The following is a 22598-nucleotide window of genomic DNA, read 5'->3' as shown; positions in this document are numbered from 1 at the left end:
CTGCCTTGGGGCTTTAGCCATATGGGGCTGGGCCTGCAGCTGCAGGGTGGGGAGTGTTCAGGGCTCCTGGCTGGAGGGGGCAGGGCTTGGGGCTTCTGACCCTTGGGAGCACCGAAGCTCAGGGCTTTAGACCAAGGTGGAGGAGTGCTAGGGCTCTGCTCCCAGTTTCAGCCTTGTGGGGGGTGCTAAGGCTGGCTTCAGCTGCACTGGGGCTTTAGATACAAGGGGAGCACCAGCTTTAACCCCAGCACTCCCCCTGTAGCTAGAGCCCCGGTGTGGCCCCCCCTGCTGAAGGTGGGAGTGGAGCCCTGGGGAGCCCCAAGCCCCAGCACCCCCTGCGGGGCTGAAGTCCAGAGCCCTGGCACCCCCCCCCCCCCAAGGCTGAAACTGGGAGTGGAACTGTGAGGCTAAAGTCACGAGCCCCAGCACTCCACCATTGCTAACGCACTGAGCCCCGGTGCTCCCTGAGCCCCGTGCCTGGGGGCCCTGGCGCCCCGAGGGTCAGAAGACCTGACTCCCCCACACCCGGAACCATAACTCCCTCCCAAACCTGCAGCTGAAGTCCCAACCCCACATCTGGCTGAAGTCCGTAACCTCTTCTTCAGAGTTACAGAACATGTCAGGGTTATGGATAACCCATTCCAAAAGTGTCCAGAACTCTGAGGGTCTATTGTACATGAAGAGACAGATTTTGAAATGAAAGTATTAGGATGGACGTCAAACTCAGTAATGTGGCTGACAAAATAAAAAAAGTGCAAATTTGCTGGTTTGGAAACATGCAGAAGATGAATGAAAGGGACCTGGTGAAGATAGCATAGCAGGGAGAGTGTGGTAGGAAAGAGATCCGAAAGGAAGCTGAGGAAGCGATGGATGGATTGTATCAAAGAAGATGGTAAGCAGGTGGACCTTAATGCTGCCATAGCCAGACGAAGATGGCGGATGCTTGCACAATGACAGACTCCAGTTGCTGGGATAATAGGGGCAGGGGGTGCGGCAGGGGCTGGCTGTGGGCAAGGGGTGCAAAAGGGGTTGGCTGCAGGCAGGGGGTGCAGGGCTGGCTGGAGACAGGGGCTGGCTGCGGGCTGGGGGTGCAGCAGAGGTAGCTGGAGCCCTGGCTGTTTAAATAGCCCCCAAGCCCCCCCCCATCCCAGGGCTCTGGAGGCTATTTAAAAGGCCCGGGGCTTCCCTGCTTCTACCACCCCAGCCCTTTAAATAGCCGCGGGAGCCCTGGGGAAGCAGCGGGGCTCCCACACCTATTTAAAGGGCCGGGGCGGTAGAGGCAGTGGGAGTCCCAGACTTTTTAAATAGCCCCCAGAACCCTACTCCAGGGCTCCAGCAGTGGGCTCTGGTGGCAATTTAAAGGGCCTGGGGCTCCAGCCCCTGCTGGGAGCCCCAGGCCCTTTAAATTGCCTCCTAGGGAAGCCGGGCCACCCCAGTACACCATACTGGGGCTTGGGCGCGGGGCCCTCTTAGGCGCGGGGCCCGATTCAGGAGACTCGGTTGAATCGGCCTAAAGCCGGCCCTGTGCAAGGTAATGGCAGCCCTTGTGTCATAATCGAGGGGCCACTGGGCCAAACCTGAATTGCACTGCCACTCCCACACAAGGTTACAATGTCCAGAGTGGGGAGCCAGGCTCAGCCCTATAGGAGAGAACAGGGCCGGCTCCAGGCACCAGCCTGGCAAGCAGGTGCTTGGGGCGGCCGCTCCGGAGAGGGGCAGCACGTCCAGCTATTCGGAGGCAATTCGGCAGAAGGTCCCTCACTCCCGCTTGGAGCGAAGGACCTCCTGCCGAATTGCCGCTGCAGATCGCGATCGCGGGTTTTTTTTTTTTTTTTGGCTGCTTGAGGTGTCCAAAACCCTGGAGCCGGCCCTGGGAGAGAAGCCACTGCCAGGGGGAGACGGGGACTGATTGTGGTGCTGGTATATGGCTCTCTCCAATCTTGTCCCCCCTTGCAGGGCCTTCCCTCCTGATAATCTTTCTGCAAGGGCGGAGGGGCCTCAGTTTCAGATTTGCTCTGGCCCCCCCAAGCCGCCTGTGCAGCCTTGGGCCCACAAGGGAGGTGTTGGCTCTGTGCAGCTGAGCCCTCCTGGCAGAGTAGTGGACCTCCTGTGCAGCGCTGTGTTTCCTATTGGGGCAGGAGGGAAGGCTGTCTCCCCTCCCCCGGGCAGTGTGTGTTGGCGGGGAAGGGCCGCGAGGAACGGTTCGCGGCGGGGGCTGTGCATTGCGGCTGTGGAGCCCACCGAAGCAGCGCAGGGGGCTGTGCGGGATGCGGGGCAGAGCCTGGCCCATAGAAGCCCGCCCTGAGCCAGGCCCCGCTGGGAGCGCTCCTAGGGCCCCTCCGGCGCTGTGAGGCGGGGGCTCTGCAAGGCATTAGCCCAGCCCGCCTCTGGCCCGCTGCGCGCTCACCGCAGACTAGCCTTGGGCGGCTGCCACCTAGAGACTGGAGGGAGCAGAGGGAGGGAAGCAGCCGCCGGCCCCGCTGCTCTAGCGAAGGCAGAGCCTCCCCTCATTGGGGCTGGAGCCTGCGAGCGAGCGAGCCCGCCTGCACAGCGCAGCGCCCGGGCAGGAGCGCAGCGCGCCGCCCCTCTCCTCCTCGCCGCACTCTCGCCAGCAGCTCCCCGGATCCCAGCCAGATGATGAACTTTCTGCGGCGCAGGCTCTCGGACAGCAGCTTCATCGCCAACCTGCCCAATGGCTACATGACCGACCTGCAGCGGCCGGAGCCCCAGCAGCCGCCGCCTCCCTCTGCCTCCTCTGCGGCTCCTGCCGCCGCCTCCCCGGCCTCCGAGCGCAGGCAGCAGCCGCAGTCGGCGCCACCCCAGCAGCAGCCGCAGCAGTCGGCGGGCAGCAGCTTCTTCAGCTCCCTCTCTAATGCCGTGAAGCAGACGGCAGCCTCGGCCGGCTTGGTGGACGCGGCATCCGCCGCTTCCTCAGCTGCAGCCAAAAAGTTCAAGCTGCTGCTGGTCATTGATGAGCCGCATACGGACTGGTAGGTGCCCCCCTTTCAGCCTCCACACACGTCCCTCCATCCTGCCTCCCTCCCACTGTAATGAGCTCCCCTCTCTCACGGTGTTAATGTCTATAAACAGCCCTTCTCCCTTTTCTTTCCCTGCTTTTAATGGCCAGGTGTTGGGTGGCTCTGGTGCCTGGGAATGCCTGTTTACTTCAGTGGCGAGGGCTCACCTTTGGGTGGGGTGGGAAGCATCCTGCTTTCCAGGGCTGGCTCATGCAGTATTACAGAAGTGCCTGAAACTCACCCGCTTTAGGGTGAGAAGATAGTGTCAGAACCAGTTGTTCTTACAGTTGCAGATGGTCAGTTTGCATTGTCATTGAGCTTGAGACGATGGTTAGCTTTGGAGCTAGCATGTGAGGGACACAACTATTTCATTTCTGTTCTGAACCCTGCCCCCCTCCCCCTTTTTAAAGCATCGTCAAATTGGTTGGTGTCTGTAGAAAAATCAATTGTAGTTTTGGAAGATGAATCAAAAGCCATCAAATGCCAAGGTACATAAAAGGGAATTAAAGCAATTTTTTAGAAATGTACTCCATGGAATATATTTACCCTACTAGGGAAGAATATACTTTATACTCTAATGAGATCAACAGTTATTTTCATCTTGTGTAAACGTGGGAATACTCTAGACAGGTAGGAGATATGTCTGATTTGTATGTGACTGTAGTATGAGTGCACTTGTTTTCATGCAGGTCTTCACAATTATGTCGCAGTGTCTAAAATTTGTAGGGCTTGTTTATTGATTAATAACAATACTGATAGCCAACCTAAACATTTTGCCCATCACTGTAGAATTACATAATTAGGGTTTAAGAATTAACTTTTTAGCTCTTGTTGTGTCTGGCTATTTTGCTTCTAGTTTAATCGTAATAAAAAAGTAAGATTGAGAAATTGATATGCTGACCTATTATTTTTTCATGTGCCTAATTATGACCAGTAGTGGTGTTTATAAATCTATGAAAACTCTTTATACTAATTCATGTCAGAACACCATACATGAGGATGATACGTGCCATGATGTATCATGCAGACAGGCCATGTGTTTATTCATTCTGTTTATTAACTTACCTCATGTAATGTGTACAGACATGATGTGTTGTATCGCAGTCAGCATCATAATGACAATATACAGTTTCTGAACACTGCTTATTAATAATGCAGGCTAAAATCAATAAGGTAAGTTTTTTATAATGTGTAGAAATTGTTTTATTAATGGAGTCTAAGTATATGTTTATTTTTAATCAAACAACATTTTTATTTACAGTCAGGATCATATTTCAAAACCAATTTTACAAGATGTTTTATGTTTAAATGGAGGAAAAACCACAAATAGCTTAATGGTTAAATAGTAAATAAAAATCCTATCTTGATACAATATTTGAAATCAATTTTAAAAAACAAATGCATTAAGATTAGAGAGAGAAAAACAATATCCTAAATTTGTGACAAAGAAAATTGAATTATATGCTTTAAATGTTAGGCAAAAAATGGTTTTATCTGTTGGGTTGAAGCAAACCAGTATGCCCAATCAGAGCAGTTACTTAACCTTCCATGGACACAACTCATTGTCTTGTCCTCCGAAGTTATAAATAGGGGATCTTTTTTCTTTGTATTAGGTTTCAAGAAAAATAAAGTATTTCCACAGTGTACAAATCCCAATTTCAAAAATCAAATATCCCTAAATTGCTTGTCCAGTAAAGTCAGTCCCTGGTGAGGCCTTTCCATACATATCAGAATCAGCCTGTGCATTTGTAATGATGAGGTTGTCCAGGTTAATGTACAGGCATTGTAATTTCAGCAGGTTTATAGTGCAATAACAGTTAACTGAATCTGTCTTTACCAAGACTTGCTAGTGCTGATAAACTCTGTTTTGTGAATGTATGTTGGGTATGACTGCTTGTGCATCACTGTTAGGAGAGCAGATGTGTTCACAAGTGTACATATTTCTGTTCGTGCCTGTTTATTTCACTCTGCCTTTCTGTGGAAACAATACATGGGACTTCTGGGAAGAACAGTTTAGAGTCAGTTTGGTGGTGGTTTTTTTAAATTCTATTTGGCCTAGCTTTTCCTCCTGCCCCCCCACCCCAAGAAATAGCCATTTTGTAATTACAGCCTTTTAAATAACTGCCTAAATGTAAATACATTTCCAAAGTAAATAAGTATTAGTGGCTTTGTACCTTTTAAAATTATGGAAATCCATGTAGATATTTGTTGAACTGCCATATAATTTGACTAGCAGGAAGAAAAACAGGATATACATGATGAATGCTAACCTGAATAAATATTTCAACTTGCTCTCGAAATAGATGAATTAATGCATGCTATTCTGTTCCATAATCATGATCTGTTAGCTAGACCCTGTGTTGTATGATGCAAAGACATGCAGTTTGACAAAATAGAGATATATAGAACTACTGTCAAATGACACAGGAAAAAGATCATGTTCTGAGACAGACAAGTAGCTATTTGAGAAATAAGTTGAGTTGTTTGGGGTTTATCCTGAATTTTAGGCTGGTATATAAATACAGGTTAGTTTAATATGAGAGAACAGCTTGGAAAGCTGCTTTTAACATGTTGAGTTACACTGTCCTTATTATATAGCTTGAACATGCATAACTGTATTTGGGTTATAGCCTTTATAGAAACGTAGGAAATGCCAGAGTGGATTAGATCTGGCATAATGGCCAGAACCAGATGCTGCAGAGGAAGGTATAAGAACCTCATAAAAGGTAAATAGAATTCCTCTTTCCCCTTCCCTACCACATAGATCTTATCCTGGTCTCTCTTTCTGCAAAAGCTCTGAGATGGGGTGACATGTACTGTACACAGCACCCAAATGAGGCCACACGATGGATTTATATAAAGGCATTATAATATTCTCTGTATTATTCTCCATTCCATTCCTTTTATTTGCCTTTTTTGTACCACATCTACATGTTGAGGGGAGAGATCTACAGTGATGCCCAGGTCCCTTTCCTGAGTTCATACTGCTAATTTAGAACCCTATAAGATGTATGCGTGTAACACAGTAATAAGTAATTTGTTGTAAAAAGATTCTGATTTATAGTTATACAGATGCTTTGAGATCTGAGGAGGAAATAAAAGCTTATTATTATAATTAATGGTATTAAATCCAGTGTTTTACAAAGGAAGCTACCAATATCACTTTTTTAGAGATGGAGGAGACTGAGAGGTGAAATGACTTGCCCAAGGTCACACGGTTAGTGGCAGAGCTGCTAATAAAACCTAGATCTCTTGACGTCTAGTCCAGGTTCCTAAATACTGGACTACCGTATCCTAAATCATCTGTCATGTATCTATTTCTTTACAAATTTATATCACTTGGGATACTCGGGGAAATAACTTTTTTAGTTTTCTGTGTAGAATATACTCCATGTGTATCAGAGGTGTTGGTGGAGGGAGGTGCATAAAACATTTTATAAAGTCTAATCCTGTAGTTCTTTCTTGGACAAAATTCCCATTGAATTCAGTGATAATTTTGCATGAGTAAAGCATGGAGGAAAAGGTGCATGGTACTTACAAGAGCACAGCTCGAGTGGTTTATGTCATCAGTATCCTGAGATGTTTAGCTGTATTCATAGCTTGTCTGCTGGCTTTTCTGCAACGGAAGGATATTGTAGGACCTTCAGTGAAAGAAATACTTCCATTATAGTCATCTATATCCTCTTCATCTGTCTTTCAACATTAAGTATAAATGTAAAGAGTTTCTTAGAGCAACACAAAAGGAAAATAAGGGGGCCGTGTTCTACTTATAACTATTTCAATTCAGTTATGAGCAGCTAATTTTTGGCTGAAGAGATTGTGCAGCTCAGTTTGTTACCTTGAGTTAATTTATATACGCTGTCTTATTGGTTAAAATGCTGTTCAATTTGTTTTGGAGTTTTCTTCATTACTGAGACCTTTCATCCATGAAAGATGGTCCCCCAGACTGCTTCATTATTGTGAAATATGACTTCTCTTTTTTTTTTTAGTAAGTGGCCATAGGAATTTTTTTTTTTTGTCTTTTAAATATGTCCATGGTATGAATTTTCCAAAAGTGTATACGGATGGTCCCTCCAGTTTTCCATCTTTTACTCACTCATTCTCTCTTCTGAAATCCTTTCCTCTGTACATTAATCTAAGAAAAAACAAGACAAATAACTAATCTGTAACATATAAGTTTACTAACTGGTACCCCCCTGGGAGAACTCTAATTGAGGCTATTTCAAAGCTTCTTCCCATGTTGCATACCTTTTGTACACACTTAAGAATGGGAAGTTATGGACAGGGCCTTTTATATTTTGCATGTGTGGAAATTCAAAATCAGAAGCTTCTCATTCTGATTATTATGAAGAAAATATTGGAACAATGTGAATTTATGCATAGGAAATTGTCAGTTGGAGAAGTACCATTGGAGATAAAGAAGAAGAAAGTGGAAGGAAATCTACAATTTATGAGAAAAAACGATGAAAGAAGCACTGTTTTTAGGATTTAATATAGCTTAGTATCATTGCAGCTCTAGTATTTTTCCCCCCAAAGTGCTTAGCACAAAACACACAGCAAAAGAATGGGATGGATTATTTACGTATAACAGAAGATATTTTTTCCCTTTTAAATTTAAAATAAAACCAGAAAGGAAAGGCACTTACATTACAACTGTCTTCTGATGCACTCTAGGTGCATGCTATAAGTGACCCATCTGATGCCCTAGCTCAGTGTTTCCCAAACTCGGGACGCTGCTTGTGTAGGGAAAGCCCCTGGCAGGCCGGGCTGGTTTGTTTACCTGCCGCGTCCACAGGTCCGGCCGATCGCAGCTCCCACTGGCTGAGGTTCGCTGCTCCAGGCCAATGGGAGCTGCTGGAAGTGGCACGGGCCAAGTGATGTGCTGGCTGATATCATGGCAAAGGGAAGGTCTAAGGAGGGATTTGAAGGAGAACAATGATGTGGCTTTGTGAATGTTTACAGGAAGCTTCTCCCAAGCATGAGGGTCAGCATGAGAGAAAGCACAAAGGTGCTTGTTTGAAAAGTTAAGTGGGCAATGGAGGCTGCCCTGATGGTCTGATGGGAGTTGGGAGTAGACATTTCAGTAATGAATGATAGATTTTAGGTGGTGGGAGGTAAGTTGTGAAGGCCTTGAAAGTGAAGACAAGCAGCTTATGTTTGGTGTGATAGAGAATGGGGACCCAATGGAAGGCTGGAAAGTGACAGGCTAGGAACCTTTTCTTTGCAGCAATGTTCTTAATGGATATGAGTGGGGCAAGATTGCATATGTCAAGGCTAGAGAAAAGGCTGTTGCAATAATAATAGAGATGTGAGATGAGAGTTCTAGCTATGTGGATGGGTAGGAAAGGCCATATCTCAGAGATGTCTTGTAGTAAGAATCTGCGAGACATAGACATAGCTTGGTTGTGAAGACCTAGAGAGAGGCCAGAGTAAAAAAAGACTCCTAAGTTATGGGCCTGATTGTCAATCAGGGTGGTGATACTCCCCAATGACCAAGAAAGGAGATAGTGTGCAGGGCTTGTGGAGGAAGATTAAGAAATCTGTTTCAGCCATGTTAAGCTTGAGCTGATGGCTAGGTATCCAGAAGGAGATGTCAGAGAGACAGGCCAAGACTTTAGTTTGGACAGGAGACAGGTCTGGAGTAGAGAGTTAGATCTGTGTGTCATCTGTGTAGAGATGACAAATGAATTTGTGTTTGTGGATCAGATTACTCAGATGAGGTGTAGCGGGAGAAGGGAAAGGGCCAAGGAACTCTGTGAAACTCCCACAGAAAGTTGGTGGGAGGATGATAAGGATCATCCAAAAGACACATCGAAGGAGTGATTCCACAGGTAAGGGGAAAACCAGCAGAGAACAGAATAATTGAAGCCACAGTCCAGCCAGAGCAGGTGCTCCCAGTTGAGCCAGTTAAGGAGGTGGGGCTGCACATGGGCTGTAAAGTGTCACAGAAAGTTTCAGTGAGGGCAGAGCTAGCAGGGGACTGCAAAGTGAAGCTGTAAGGAGAGAGCGCCCTCTGCAGTGATCCCTGAGGAAGGTACAGTATGGCAGGGAGGAGTGGCTGTGCCCAGCTTCAGGCTGGGTGCAAGATTTCTTATTTTGTTTCTGGGAACTTTTGTGAATTTGACAAAAAAAAACATAGACCTCCCAAAAGGGCAGTCATTGAAAGTGTGATTGTGTAGAGTTCAAGGAGCCCTTAAGAAGGGAAAAACAGAGGCAGAGGCACACCTGGTCACAAGGGGGCACTTGGGTGGTGGCCACTGTGTTACTCAACAAATGACAATGTTTCAAGAAGAGGAGCATTTTTGACTGATTTGAAGGTGAGAATCAAGTTCTAGTTCTGAGATTTGGCTAGAAAGAAGAATGTCAGTGGTCCTGTTGGCTTTAGTGGAACTATTCACATGAGTAAATGTGACAGGGCCTTCTTGTTTCCTGCCTCTGCTCCAGCTCATGAACTTCTCAGAGACCCCTGTGCTAGTCAAACACCTTGTGTAGTTTGTTTACAATGTGGGTTCCCACTACCTTCAGACTATATAGAGCTCTGCTTCAACAGTCCTAGGGAGCCCTAAGCTCCTGTAACAAACAGGGAAGGGTAATCTCTCTCATCTCATCCCCCTCTTTCTCCCTTTCTATTTCCTCCTTGTGCCTTTTTGTAGCCTCTGCCTAATGGCTTAATTAGCCTTTCAGCTCTCCTCCACCCATAAATTAGGCACAGCTCTGTTTAACTAGCTCCGTTCTGCATTGTGTGATTGGACCTGCTGTGACCAGAGTGCTGGCTCAGTCACAGTAAGTTTTAGGGAAACAAGATGGGAGAAGTAATATCTTTTATTGGATGGCCCAGCAATAGATATTACCTCACCCGCCTTGTCTCTCTAATATCCTGCGACTGACACAGCTACAACTACACTGCCTACATGAGTAAGTCTTGGCACAGTTAGGCCCCTAATCTTTTCAGTGTCTGCAGTACATTTAGAATTTTAAAATATTGTATATGAAGTTACAAATTAGTGTCAAGAACTGCAATATTCATTGCACCGACTATGAACTTCATTTACATGTTAACTGAGCCCTCTTTCAGAAGGCGTTATTTGGACTTCCTTAGCAATACATAGGTTGGGAAGGGGATGTAGAGTTCTCTGTATCTTGTTGGAAAGGAAATCTGAGAGAAAGGAGAGTACTTATTGCAAGGATATTTTGTAGGAAGGTCTGTAGCTCTAAGGTTCAGCATGTAGATACAATTAGCTGTATTGACTTTGGAAATGAATATAAGAAGAAGCCATCTAACCATTAACGTATATTTTTTGAGACCAGAGCAGAAGGAAATAATTGCATATTCCCCTATCTTCAAACAGGAGACTGTTTGTTAATATAAAACTGCTGTGCCCTTTGTGACAGAGTCTCCCATCTCAAAGATCACAAGTGAGGTGGCTTAGATTTAGCTAACCAGTCTGTAGATGGACAACACATTCCCTGCCTCCCACTGATATCTGATTAAGAGAAATATCATAGCATGTACCCTCTCACGCTAAAGTTTTATTTCAGATGATAGTCTACTCCTGCTGCAGATGAGCTTGATAAGAAGCTTCATTTGTATACTGAACAACATCGGTTATAGGATCAATCCTGGAGGGATGTCCTAATTCAAATGCTTTGGCACAACTATCCGTCACCACTGATTGCTGGTGTAACTGCCCTCCATTAGTTTGAGTAAAGTCCCCGGGAACCATGTTCCTAATATACTGCAGTGGAGTAATGTGGTTTATAAAACCTTATGCTAGGCCAACACGGGGGTTCAGAGAATTAATCAGCCCTGCTCACAGCACTTGCTCTCAAACCTGCACAGGGGCCCTCCAGCTGCAATCAAAACACAAGGAAATGAAAGGGAAGGAGGCATGCATAGCAGAGGCTGCCACAAATGGAGAGGGAACACATCTCTTCACAGGCTGAAAATAACTTACAGCCAGGCACCCAGACATAGCAATGTGGGATCACTGGAAGAAGGAAGAGCCTATTCCAAATTATGTGTACACTCATGAGGGAGAGACCACTCTGAGGGGGATAGAAGGCCTAGATTATCGACTAAATGTTTTGTGTTCTCTTTCTGAATTGCCTCCACACTGGTCACTACTTGTGTGCAAGAGCACACTTTTTCTTTGACTGTGTAATAGTTGATGCCTGTGTGAAGAAACCTGCAAGCCTTTTACTCTCATTACCTAGTTAGTGTTTCAATTTTGGACACTGGGGTGACCACCTGATGTGGTGCCCAATCTGACACATTATCTGGCAATTAAAAATAACCAAAATATAATCTTGCAAGAGATCTTATGTTTGTCTAGACTTCTGTCATGGTACAATTATTTGACGTTTTTAAAATAAATCGCAAAATAGAATATTTTACACAGATTTTAATTTCTACTGGATACACACTTCTAAAAACAGTAGACTGCTTTTAATGGGGGGAGGAGGGGCATCTATGTCCCAAATACTGACCATGTGAGGAATTAAAAATGCTACAGAATGTTGTAGCACTTTTCAGATAGTCTAGTGTGTATGATGCTAATTGGAAACTTGGAAATTTTGTAGCTATTTTGTCATGCTTAGAATCCCATGATATGAACCTCCCTGATTAATGTATTTGTCTCCCAGAAAGGCCTAGGACAGTGATTCTCAACCATGGTTACATGTATCTCTGGGGGTGCACAGAGGTCTTCCGGGGGCACATCAACTCATCTAAGCATTTGCCTAGTTTTACAACAGGCTACAGAAAAAGCCCCATTGAAGTCAATACAAACTAAAATTTCATACAATGATTTGTTTATATTGTACTATATACTATACACTGAAATGTAGGTACAATATTTATATTACAATTGATTTATTTCATAATTATATGGTAATAAGAACATAAGCAATTTTTCAGTAATAGTGTGTTGAATATTGACTTAATACAGCTTTGAAACTTTACTATGCAGAAGAAAAATGCTGCTTTCCCTTTATTTTTTTAGTAGTTTATGATTAGAACAGTACTGTACTGTATTTGCTTTTTAGGTTTTTTTTTTTTTTTTTTTCCGTCTGCTGCTGCCAGATTGTGTACTTCTAGTTCCAAATGAGGGTGTGTGTTTGACTGGTCAGTTCATAACTCTGAGGTTCTGCTGTATTCTGAGTTTTTTTTTTTTAATTGCATGCTTCCTCTCTATACATACCGCAGGTACACTGGACTTCTGTGCACACCTCCCTACTGAAATCAGATATCCAAAAGATCCCTTCCTCTATGCACATTTAATTTTTATTATATACTTTTCCAGCAAACATTGACAAAGAATAGAAACAAAATTTTAGAACTCATTGTATCCCTTTGATTTCGGTTCTTCCTCCATCTTTACTCTGCTTCTCACCTCTTCCCCCCCCGCCAAGATCTGTTTTAGTCACACAGCATTTTTCCTGCTTCCCATGCTTCCCCTTAAATCCTTCCCTGCCATTTCCTCCTTCCATTTCACTCATTGCATTACCTACCCTTGCCTCTCTGCAGCTCTCTTTCCTCACCCCTCCCATATTACCTTATCTCTTGGCTTGCCTTCTGTTCTCTGTTCATTGTCCCCTGTTCTGCTCTTCTTGCTCTATCCCCCTGTTTATCTCCCACGTTTTGTTGGACCAACTTTTTCTTCATATTTTGTCCATTGTCCTCCATAGTCTTTTCTCACTTGGCTTCTCAATTTTTTCATGTGCTTCCTGTCTTAGCCCTGTCAAATCTCTCTCAGCAACCAAGTCTCTAACTGTCCTCAATACCATCAACCCATTCTCTTCCCCCAACAATTTACCCTTATGCTTCTCCTTCCTCCATCCATCTTTTGGTCCAGCAACATTCCCAGTACATCTTTAGACCTCTAGTTTTATCCATTTGCCCTCAATTTGATATCTTCTCTGCTCTCCCTAGGCTCAGGAGTGCTGGAACTAGGGATGCTAGGGGTGTGGCAGCACCCCTTGGCTTGAAGTGGTTTCCATCATATACAGGGTTTACAGTTTTGTTCAATGGCTTTTGGCACCACCATTATAGAAATTGTCCCAATGCCACTGCCCAGGCTCCCTAATTAGCTATTTTCTCTTCTCTTCACAGATTCTCAATCAAATCTCCACCCTTACCTTTCAGTTTCCCCATAGTTTTCCCCAGTCGAATCTTGGAAGCCTTATTTATACTTGGAGAAAGTATTTTTGGGGAGGGATAGGAGGAGATTCAACTGGACTGAAAGATTTACTGGGAAATGAGGAAAAAGTGTCCCTTAAGAAGGATGTGAACTATTTAATGTGTCCTTAAGGTATAGTTCAGAGCTCGATCTTTCAAAAGAATTGTCTCATTCTGAGTTAAGTGCTTTGCTGTGTGTCATCTACAGAGAGAGTGAACCTTTAGAAAAGGGGTTTTCAGTCCTCAGGTAAAGTGAGATTTATTATGTTTAAAACCTTTGTGGATTTTTTCCTCTTAACATTTTTTTTTCAAATTCTAATTATGGTCTCAGAATTCTATAGATGATTTTGTTAGTCCGTTAATTCTTATAAAAGAAAAACATTGTGCTTAATACCAAATAGACACTCTTACAATATCAACAATGTATTTTAAAAAACATCTGATTTCATTGTTTCCTGCAATTTTCATATAGCCTTCCCTCTACTGCACCTCCCACCGCCCAAATAATTAAACATATGTAGTAAAAACATACCATCTACAGCTGTTCAGCCAATTCACACAACCCAAATGTTATAAAACCGCAAAAAAGAGCTTTTATCATAGTTAATATGAGCTGATGCTCTGAGTTCTCATGACTAGGAATTGATTGCACACAGTATTATTCACTCTAGGTTTAGAATCCATAGTCACCTCAAAGTGAAAAAAATATTAGAGCACAGTTTAAAAAGTCAGCATGAGAAAGAAATTATGGAAAGTTCAGTTTCATTGTTTTTGTCAAAATCAGCCTAGCCAGTATCAAACGAGTTGTATGTTGCTGTTTGTATAAAAAGATGAAGACTCTCATCATGAAACATAAATGTTAAATTAAATAAAACTAAGCCTAAAATGGGTCCTTGAGCAGCTGTGCGGCTTTTGGGGCCTGAAAAATAGCCATCAAATGTAGCCAGATTGAGTTTATGAAAAATAAGTCCTAAATGATGCTTGGTCTGTTGTCCAAGAATAAGGCTGAAGACCTGGCCCCATTGGAATCACCGTCAAATCTCCTATTAACTACAATGAGGCCAGGAGTTCACCTGTTAATATAAATGTTAGGTGTGTGTGTGTGTATATATAGTCTGGAATATCAGACCTTTGAGTGGATTTTTGTAGTTGTGTGTATAGAATGCAAGATCAGAAGCTTAAGTAATTCCCCCCCCCCCCCCGAGGGTGGATTGTGATACCATACTGAAGTGATGGAGGGGAAAAAAAGGGATTGATTAATGGTGTGAAATGAAAGGGAAAATGGCTAAAGTGCAGGAAAGCCACAACTGGGTATAAAATCAAATGCTGTAATTATATGGAAATAATACGTTGTAATATACTGAAACAGTAAATAACCAATATTTTCATTTTCTGTGATGCAGACACTTTCTAAAGACCTAAAAAGTAGATGTTACCAGAACCATGGTATTACACCTAAAGTTGGCTTCTTATCTTGTAGAAGAAAAAGGCATAATGAGGTGATAAGACTTTACTAAGGGCACAGAAGGAGTCAGCATCACAGTCTGTACTAGAATGTGTGAACCCTTTTCTTTCAGTCCCATATTTGATTGATTTGGCTGCATTGTGTCTTTCGCTGTTAGACTGCCAGCCCTGTGGCCAAAAGTCAAAATGGCTTCTCAGAAGCAAACTACAGTAGAACCTCAGAGTTACAAACTGACCAGTCAACTGCATACCTCATTTGGAACCAGAAGTATGCAATCAGACAGCAGCAGACGCGCACACACAGTCACACACACACCAAAAACAAAACCACCCTGCAAATACAGTACAGTATTGTATTATACGTGAATTTCTAAAAAGATAAAGGGAATTTTTTTTTAAATTGACAAGGTAAGGAAACTGTTTCTGTGCTTGTTTCATTTAAATTAAGAGGGTTAAAAGCAGCATTTTCTTCTGCATAGTAAAGTTTCAAATCCATGTTCATCTGTAAACTTTTGAAAGAACAACCATAACGGTTTGTTCAGAGTTACGAACAACCTCCATTCCTGAGGTGCTCATAACTCTGAGGTTCTACTGCAGTTCATTTTCAGGCTTCCAGCTGGAGGAGAGTCTGAGGCAACCCTAGCGGTAAAAGAGGCAGCCTGAGAATTGCTGCCTCCAAAAGGGTGCAAAGTGATTTGGAGTCCTTCAGAATGGAAAGACTTCCGACCCAGATATTCAGTTTATGTTTTCAGAAGAAAAAGACTAGAATGCTTGATTCAAAAGACATGAAAGCTCAGATCTAAACAGGCTATTTCTATATTTCATGTAAATCTGGCATTTAACATCTTGGACTCTGAAGACCATCTGTCACCCCATACTGAATAAGGGTGACTACCGTTATGTGAGTGCACTGTCTGTATATATGCAAATAGTTAATAGATAAGGTGCTGTGCTAAACAATGTAAATAGTTAATTGATAAGGTTTCAGTAGATGATGCTCAAGAATGTTGAGTTTAGTTCTTGAGTTTTGAAGAACCAATAGAAATTGTTGTGTGCTGCAGCTGGTGTCTTCTGACTGCTCCCTTATGTCAGCTCTAAAAGACAAATGTTGATCTTTGTGCTTTCTTCTTTTTATCTGCTTGTATCTGAAACTGCCTCCTTCCTTGGGCATTTAAAATATGTTTCTGCACTGCTTCAAGATTGAGGCTACATCTTCACTACGGGGGGGGGGTCGATTTAAGATACGCAAATTCAGCTACGCGAATAGCGTAGCTGAATTCGATGTATCGCAGCCGACTTACCCCGCTGTAGGGATGGCGGCAAAATCGACCTCTGCGGCTTCCCATCGACGGCGCTTACTCCCACCTCCGTTGGTGAGTAAGAGCGTCGATTCGGGGATCGATTGTCGCGTCCCGATGGGACGCGATTAATCGATCCCTGAGAGGTTGATTTCTACCCGCCGATTCAGGCGGGTAGTGTAGACCCAGCCTGAGTCTTTCACCTGTATTTTCTCCATGTGTGCCCATGCCTGATTTATGGCCCGATTCTGTGAGCCTACCATCTATGGATCACCCATTGACCACAATGTAATTTTGTGCATACAGGCTTGTAGGATCTGAATGTAAGCTCATTAGGCAGTGGCATTGTCTCCTTCAGTGTTTGCATTGTGTAACTTACACTAAAGTGTTAAATAATTGTATTAAATAATGTTAGAAAAATACACATTTCATGGTTTATATTTTAGCTAATAGCAATCATTTGACAAAGATTTCTTAAAAAGCAACTTCTATGCTTCTGACTGGGATTTTTTAAGCGTCTCAGTTCTCTTCTATGATGCCAACACAAATCTTAGATTTAGCATTTTGGTAGCTATTTAAAAATAATGACACTTGAATCAGAACGTCAGTGTTGTTTACAGATTGTGCTTTGTTAGAATGCTCTACAGACATCTTTATTTAAAAACCAGACACTGAAAAAGGTAGATCTAACAAGAAAAGTCATAAAAATAAGGTGGAAAATTGCCATATATCTTTAACTGGAAAAATAGATAATTTCTTAACTCAAGAGGGATACATTGAGAGTGAGTTGGCATCAGTGCAAACTTGTAAGTGAACAGAATGAAGAAGTGCAAAAAATCCTTAAAAAGGTGTCAATGCAACACCATCATGAATATTTAAATCTCAAAGAGGCATTTGTTTTCACTTCTCAAAGTGAAGAAAGAAAATCAGACAGCACTAAAGAAATGTAGTCAAGATGTGGCAGAAGGTAAATTAGACACAGTTTGAACAGTAATAGAACAAGAAATGGACACAAAAGAATGGACGTACCGTGATTACTGCATGCAGTCCTGGTCGCCCCATCTCAAAAACGATATATTAGAATTGGAGAAAGTTACAGAGAAGGGCAATAAAAATGATTAGGAGTACGGAACAACTTCCATATAAGGAGAAATTAAAAAGATTAGGACTGCTTAGCTTAGAAGAGATGACTGAGGGGGGATATGATAGAGGTATATAAAATTATGACTGGTATAGAGAAAAAGATTAAGGACATGTTTTTTGTCTCTTTACATAATAGAAGAACAAAGAGTCACCGAATGAAATTAATAGACAGCAGGTTTAAAACAAACATAAGGAAGTGCTACTTTGCACAACATGCAGTCAACCTGTGGAATTTATTGCCAGGGGATGTTGTGAAGGCCAAAAAAGTTTAAAAGTATAAAAGTTCAAAAAAGAATTAGATCAGTTCATGGAGGGGAGGACCATCAATGGCTACTAGGCAGTATGGTCAGGGATGCAACCCCATTCTCCAGGTGTCCCTAGATTTCTGTCAGAAATTCGGATTGGATGACAGGAGATGGATCACTTGAAATTGCCCTGTTGTGTCCATTCCTTCTAGCACTGACCAGTGTTAGAAGACAGGGTGCTGGGCTAGATGGACCATTGGTCTGACACGGTATGGCCATTCTTATGTTCTTATATACTGTGTATGTTTCCTCTCCTACTCCTCAAAGATGCAGTGTGATTGCATAAACTGCAAGTATTTGAGATCTTGTTTTATTTTGAAACTCCTTCACTAACCCAGCTGAGATTTCAGACGAGTAAAATCACAGGAGTATTTTTAATTAGAAAGGTATTTTCAAATCTTTTTCTGTCCATTTAGTAAATTTATGTTCATTGCTATTTTTTGACATGACCTAGCTGTTTCAGTTCAACAACTGCAATGTATTCAATATTCACTAATCCTAGAGCTTCCTAGCATTTATAACCAAACCAATTTATTTATAATCTAATTATTTTCAAACTCAGCAACAAGCAAGATTTTTATGTTTGTTGTTGTTGTAAGGATAATGTTTTGTTTAAATGACCTTTAACATCCCTATTAATTACATTCTATTCTGGATTTCTTAACAGCTGATTATTAGGAATGCCAGTAGGTATATATTAAATTGACTGATGACTTGCCACAGCTGGTGGCCTGATGAAGAAGCTCTGATTTGTCTTTTTCTTGCTTACCATACCTCATAAAGAACCACATTGTCCTATTGCTATAATATGACAGAAGAAACAATGTTTAACACATTTTTCCTCAAGTGGGTGCCCTGGTGCAGAAAACTTTGTTTCAGTGAAGCTGTAATTTCTTTGAAGGTGATATTTAAAATACCAGCAAACTCGTTCAATTTTCATTAGGGCTGTCAAGCGATTAAAAAAATTAATCGTGCGATTAAACAATAATAGAATACCATTTATTTAAATATTTTTGGATGTTTTCTACATTTTCAAATATATTGATTTCAATTGCAACACAATACAAAGTACACAGAGCTCACTTTATATTTATTTTTGATTACAAGTATTTGCACTGTAAAAAACAAAAGAAATTGTATCTTTCAATTCACCTAATACAAGTAGTGTAGTGCAATCTCTTTATCATGAAAGTTGAACTTACAAATGTAGAATTATGTACAAAAAAACTGCATTCAAAAACAAAATAATGTAAAACTTCAGAGCCTACAAGTCCACTCAGTCCTACTTCTTGGTCCACCAGTTGCTCATGCAAACAATTTGTTTTTATTTGCAGGAGATAATGCTGCCCACTTTTTGTTTACAATGTCATCTGAAAGTGAGAACAGGCATTTGCATGGCACTGTTGTGGTGCCGCAAAATATTTACGTGTCAGATGCGCAAGATTCAGATGTCCCTTCATGCTTCAGCCACCATTCCAGAGGACATGTGTCCATGCTGATGATGAGTTCTACTTGATAATGATCCAAAGCAGTGTGGACTGATGCATGTTCATATTCATCATCTGAGTCAGATGCTACCAGCAGAAGGTTGATTTTCTTTTTTGATGGTTCGGGTTCTGTAGTTTCCACATCAGAGTGTTGCTCTTTTAAGTTTTCTGGAAGTACGCTCCACACCTTGTCCCCCTCAGATTTTGGAAGGAACTTCAGCTTCTTAAACCTTGGGTCGAGTGCTGTAGCTATCTTTAGAAATCTCACATTGGTACCTTCTTTGAGTTTTATCAAATCTGCAGTGAAAGTGTTCCTAAAATGAACAACATGTGCTGAGTCGTCATCCGAGACTGCTATAACATGAAATATATGGCAGAATGTGGGTAAAACAGAGCAGGAGACTTACAGTTCTCCCCCAAGGAGTTCAGTCACATTTAATTACCTCATTATTTTTTTAACGAGCATTATCAGCATGGAAGCATGTCCTCTGGAATGGTGGCTGAAGCATGAAGGGGCATACAAATGTTTAGCATATCTGGCATGTAAATACCTTGCAATGCCGGCTACAAAAGTGCCATGTGAATGCCTGCTTTCACTTTTTGGTGATGTAAATAAGAAGAGGGCAGCATTATCTCTTTGTTTGTCTTAGTGATTGGCTAAACGAGATGTAGGACTGAGTGGACTTGTAAAAGTTTAGAGCCTATATATTGTTTTGTTTTGAGTTCTGTAACAAAAATCTACATTTTGTAAGTTGCACTTTCGTGATAGAGATTGCACTACAGTAGTTGTATGAGGAGGATTGAAAAATACTACTACTTTTATAATTTTTACAGTGCAAATATTTGTAATAAAAATAATATAAAGTGAGCACTGTACACTTTGTATTCTATGTTGTAATTAAAATCAATATATTTGAAAATGTAGAAAAACATCCAAAATATTTAATAGATTTCAATTTGGTATTCTATTGTTTAACAGTGCAATTAAAACTGCCATTAATCGCAATTTTTAAAATTGCGATTATTTTATTGAGTTAATCGCGTGAGTTAACTGCGATTAATTGACAGCTCTAATTTTCATTTTGTCATAGTTACTTTGTTTGCATCAATTCACCTTGTGTCACATATTTCACTGAAATGCATGGTTTGCTGCCTACACTGGAATATGTTTTGATTTTTTTTTCGTAAATCCTGTTCAGATATGGTAGGAACAGTTTGATATCTGTGTTGTACACTTCTATGGAAAATGAAGATTAAAAAAAACAAGTGCATTAACAAAACCTATTTTATATTTTTGTTTAGAGATTGCTTTGCAAACTTCATGAATAATGTGGGCAGATTAGAAGAAAAATTGATAAACAGTGAATTACCAGGCTATAGTGAACACATCAAGCAGTTTTCATGGTGCAATAACACAGTACTAAAACTTAAGTTGGTTAAAATTTCATTTTATGGCTGAGATGTGCATTTATCAAGAGTGGTGGTGCTTGTATAAATAGAATAACTGACGTACCCATATGTCCCAGGTTTTCATGTAACATCTTGGTGTCCCAGGAATTTCTTCCAGGACACCTGAAATGTCCAACCTTTTCATTTCATTCCATCAGTCAAAACTTTGAGTTTTAAATTAAGTCCTGGTTTCAAGTTTTTCTTCGCAAGCATGAGGACTAGAATTTTTTAAATCAATGCTGGTATCTCAGGTATTAAGCTGATTGAGCACCTGAGACAATGAAAAATACTAATATCTCAAGTGGTGATAAAATGGCAAGAATTGGCAAAACTGACACTAGTACTTGTTTTTGTTTTTAGTGCTTTATTCATAGGTATCACATTCTGTACAGAGTCTTCAAAGGGATAACAAGCAGGTATTTTTTCAGTTTTTAAGCTTAAATGATGAAAACCAGAAACTAATAATTGATTCATATGTAATAAGCCATTAGTGATAATGGAATAAATATTAAATGATGCAATTATCTCCATAAAGTTCTGGCTTTCTATAAGTTCTATATAAGATGAGTTATATAAACATTTTCCTCAAAAATATCTGAAGGTGCTTTAGATATGTAGGAACACCCAAAGTGTTCTGATTTGGTTTCTAATCCCTTTTTGCACTTACGTAAGTTTCATCTATATTTCCTTGAAATAGAAATTTTCATTCAAGTTTCAGCCCAAAGCAATACTTTAGAACCATAATGCTTATTGTAAGGATTTTACAGTAGAAACATTGACCTTTTCTTAATGGTTCTTTCCTAGTGTCTTTTGTAATTAAGGAATGAGCTAGGTGCATTTTAAAATAAGTGTATTTAGCCCTTTTGCTGCCAGGAGCCATTCATTTTTAACACTTTATCTTAAGTTACATACATCACTGCAACATAAACATGATAAGTTTATCATACTTGTCTTAGGAACATGATCCTCATGGCCCTAGACACATGGGAAGAAAGACAAGACACAAGGGATGTGGTTTAATTAGGCCACAACTTTATTAACTTAACTCATCTAAGAGCTCTCCAGCAATAATTTGTACAGTGCAGGTCATGATTCCTTCCTTAGTCATTTCCACCTTGTGGAGGGCTGCTATCAGCCCACTATCACTACACTGGGTGTTCCTAGCCTGTTGCTTGGACCTCACCACCTTCTCATATGAGGGTTAAGAGTCTGGGGAAAGGAGGTTGTCTCCTTGCTTTACCAGACATTAGGCGTGCCAGCCCAATTCCCCAGCCTTTCCCTAAGTCCACTCCAATTCCAATTTATCAGGGAACCAGGACCCCTGTGGAATGAATACCTGTGCTGGACAGATGTCATCTGCTAAATTGCAATAACTTGAACCCTACCTCCTGACTTAGCCAACCAGATCCCTGAGCTGCTGTGGGAAAGGTGAAAAAACCCACCCCAAACAGGCCAATCTGGTGAGGAGGGGAAAATTTCTTCCCACTCCTTTATTATAAAAAAAAAAAAAAAGGCAACTAGCGCAATGCCCACAGGAGACCCAGAAAACCAGTCCTACGCTAATCCTCTGGCGTAGGAGCTGGTAAACAAGGCATGAGAAAGGGCTCAGGGTGGAAGGTCAGTGTTTATAAACCCTCCCGGTGCACCGGGGCCAGAGACTTATCTGAGCACCACCAGCCTGCCCAGCAGCTCAGATGATGCCTTCTTCCCTTCCCAAAAAAGAGCCTGAGCCACTACTTCCCCTTCCCCCAATAGTTTAGACAAAAGCTCCCTTGCTACCTCTCCAAATTCCACAGTCTCAAATGCATTGTCTTTTGCAGTATAACAGTCAAATGATGGAAGGATGTTTTTCGTGAGGAAAAGCTTTCAGTTTTGTTCTTGGCAAAATATTTTGGAACTGTAAATTAAGTGCTTGAGAGTATTGACAACACTGCACTGGTAGGGAAATGAACCAAATGACCTAATGTCTTTAATTTTTTATGGTATCCTATGGTATGAAGCTAAAGCCAAAGTCTTTCACTCATATATAGTCCTGCCTCAGCACAGGGGTCTGGACTTAATGACTTTTTGAGGTCTCTTCCAGCCCTACATTTCTATGATTTTGAGGTTCTATAACAGCATAGTTTTGCATCAGGAAAAGACCTTTTTGCTTATGAGCCTGATTTTCAGTTTCGAATCAGTGGGGTTCCTACTTTTTCTGTTGTTGTTATTCACAGTTACACATTTGTGTTACATGATTTGTGCACTAGGAGCTGCAT

General features: G+C 41.8%; 1 protein-coding gene across 2 annotated transcripts in view; it reads left to right on the top strand.

Moving 5' to 3' along the window:
* The window catches only part of SYN2 (synapsin II), a 466588-nt gene that overhangs the window by 32283 nt on the left and 411707 nt on the right, over positions 1–22598 (top strand). The window contains exon 1 of one of the 2 annotated variants that reach the window (XM_054033949.1): positions 2327–2990. The exons of the other annotated variant lie outside the window; for it this stretch is intronic. Coding sequence (XP_053889924.1) covers positions 2635–2990 — 356 coding nt within the window. The 5' untranslated portion in view covers positions 2327–2634. Of the gene's footprint in view, positions 1–2326; positions 2991–22598 lie in introns of those variants that run through there. 2 annotated transcript variants of the gene reach the window in all.

This window comes from Malaclemys terrapin, chromosome 7 (assembly GCF_027887155.1).
Source record: "Malaclemys terrapin pileata isolate rMalTer1 chromosome 7, rMalTer1.hap1, whole genome shotgun sequence".
Taxonomy (NCBI): domain Eukaryota; kingdom Metazoa; phylum Chordata; order Testudines; family Emydidae; genus Malaclemys; species Malaclemys terrapin.
This window is presented reverse-complemented; position numbering and strand designations above follow the sequence as displayed.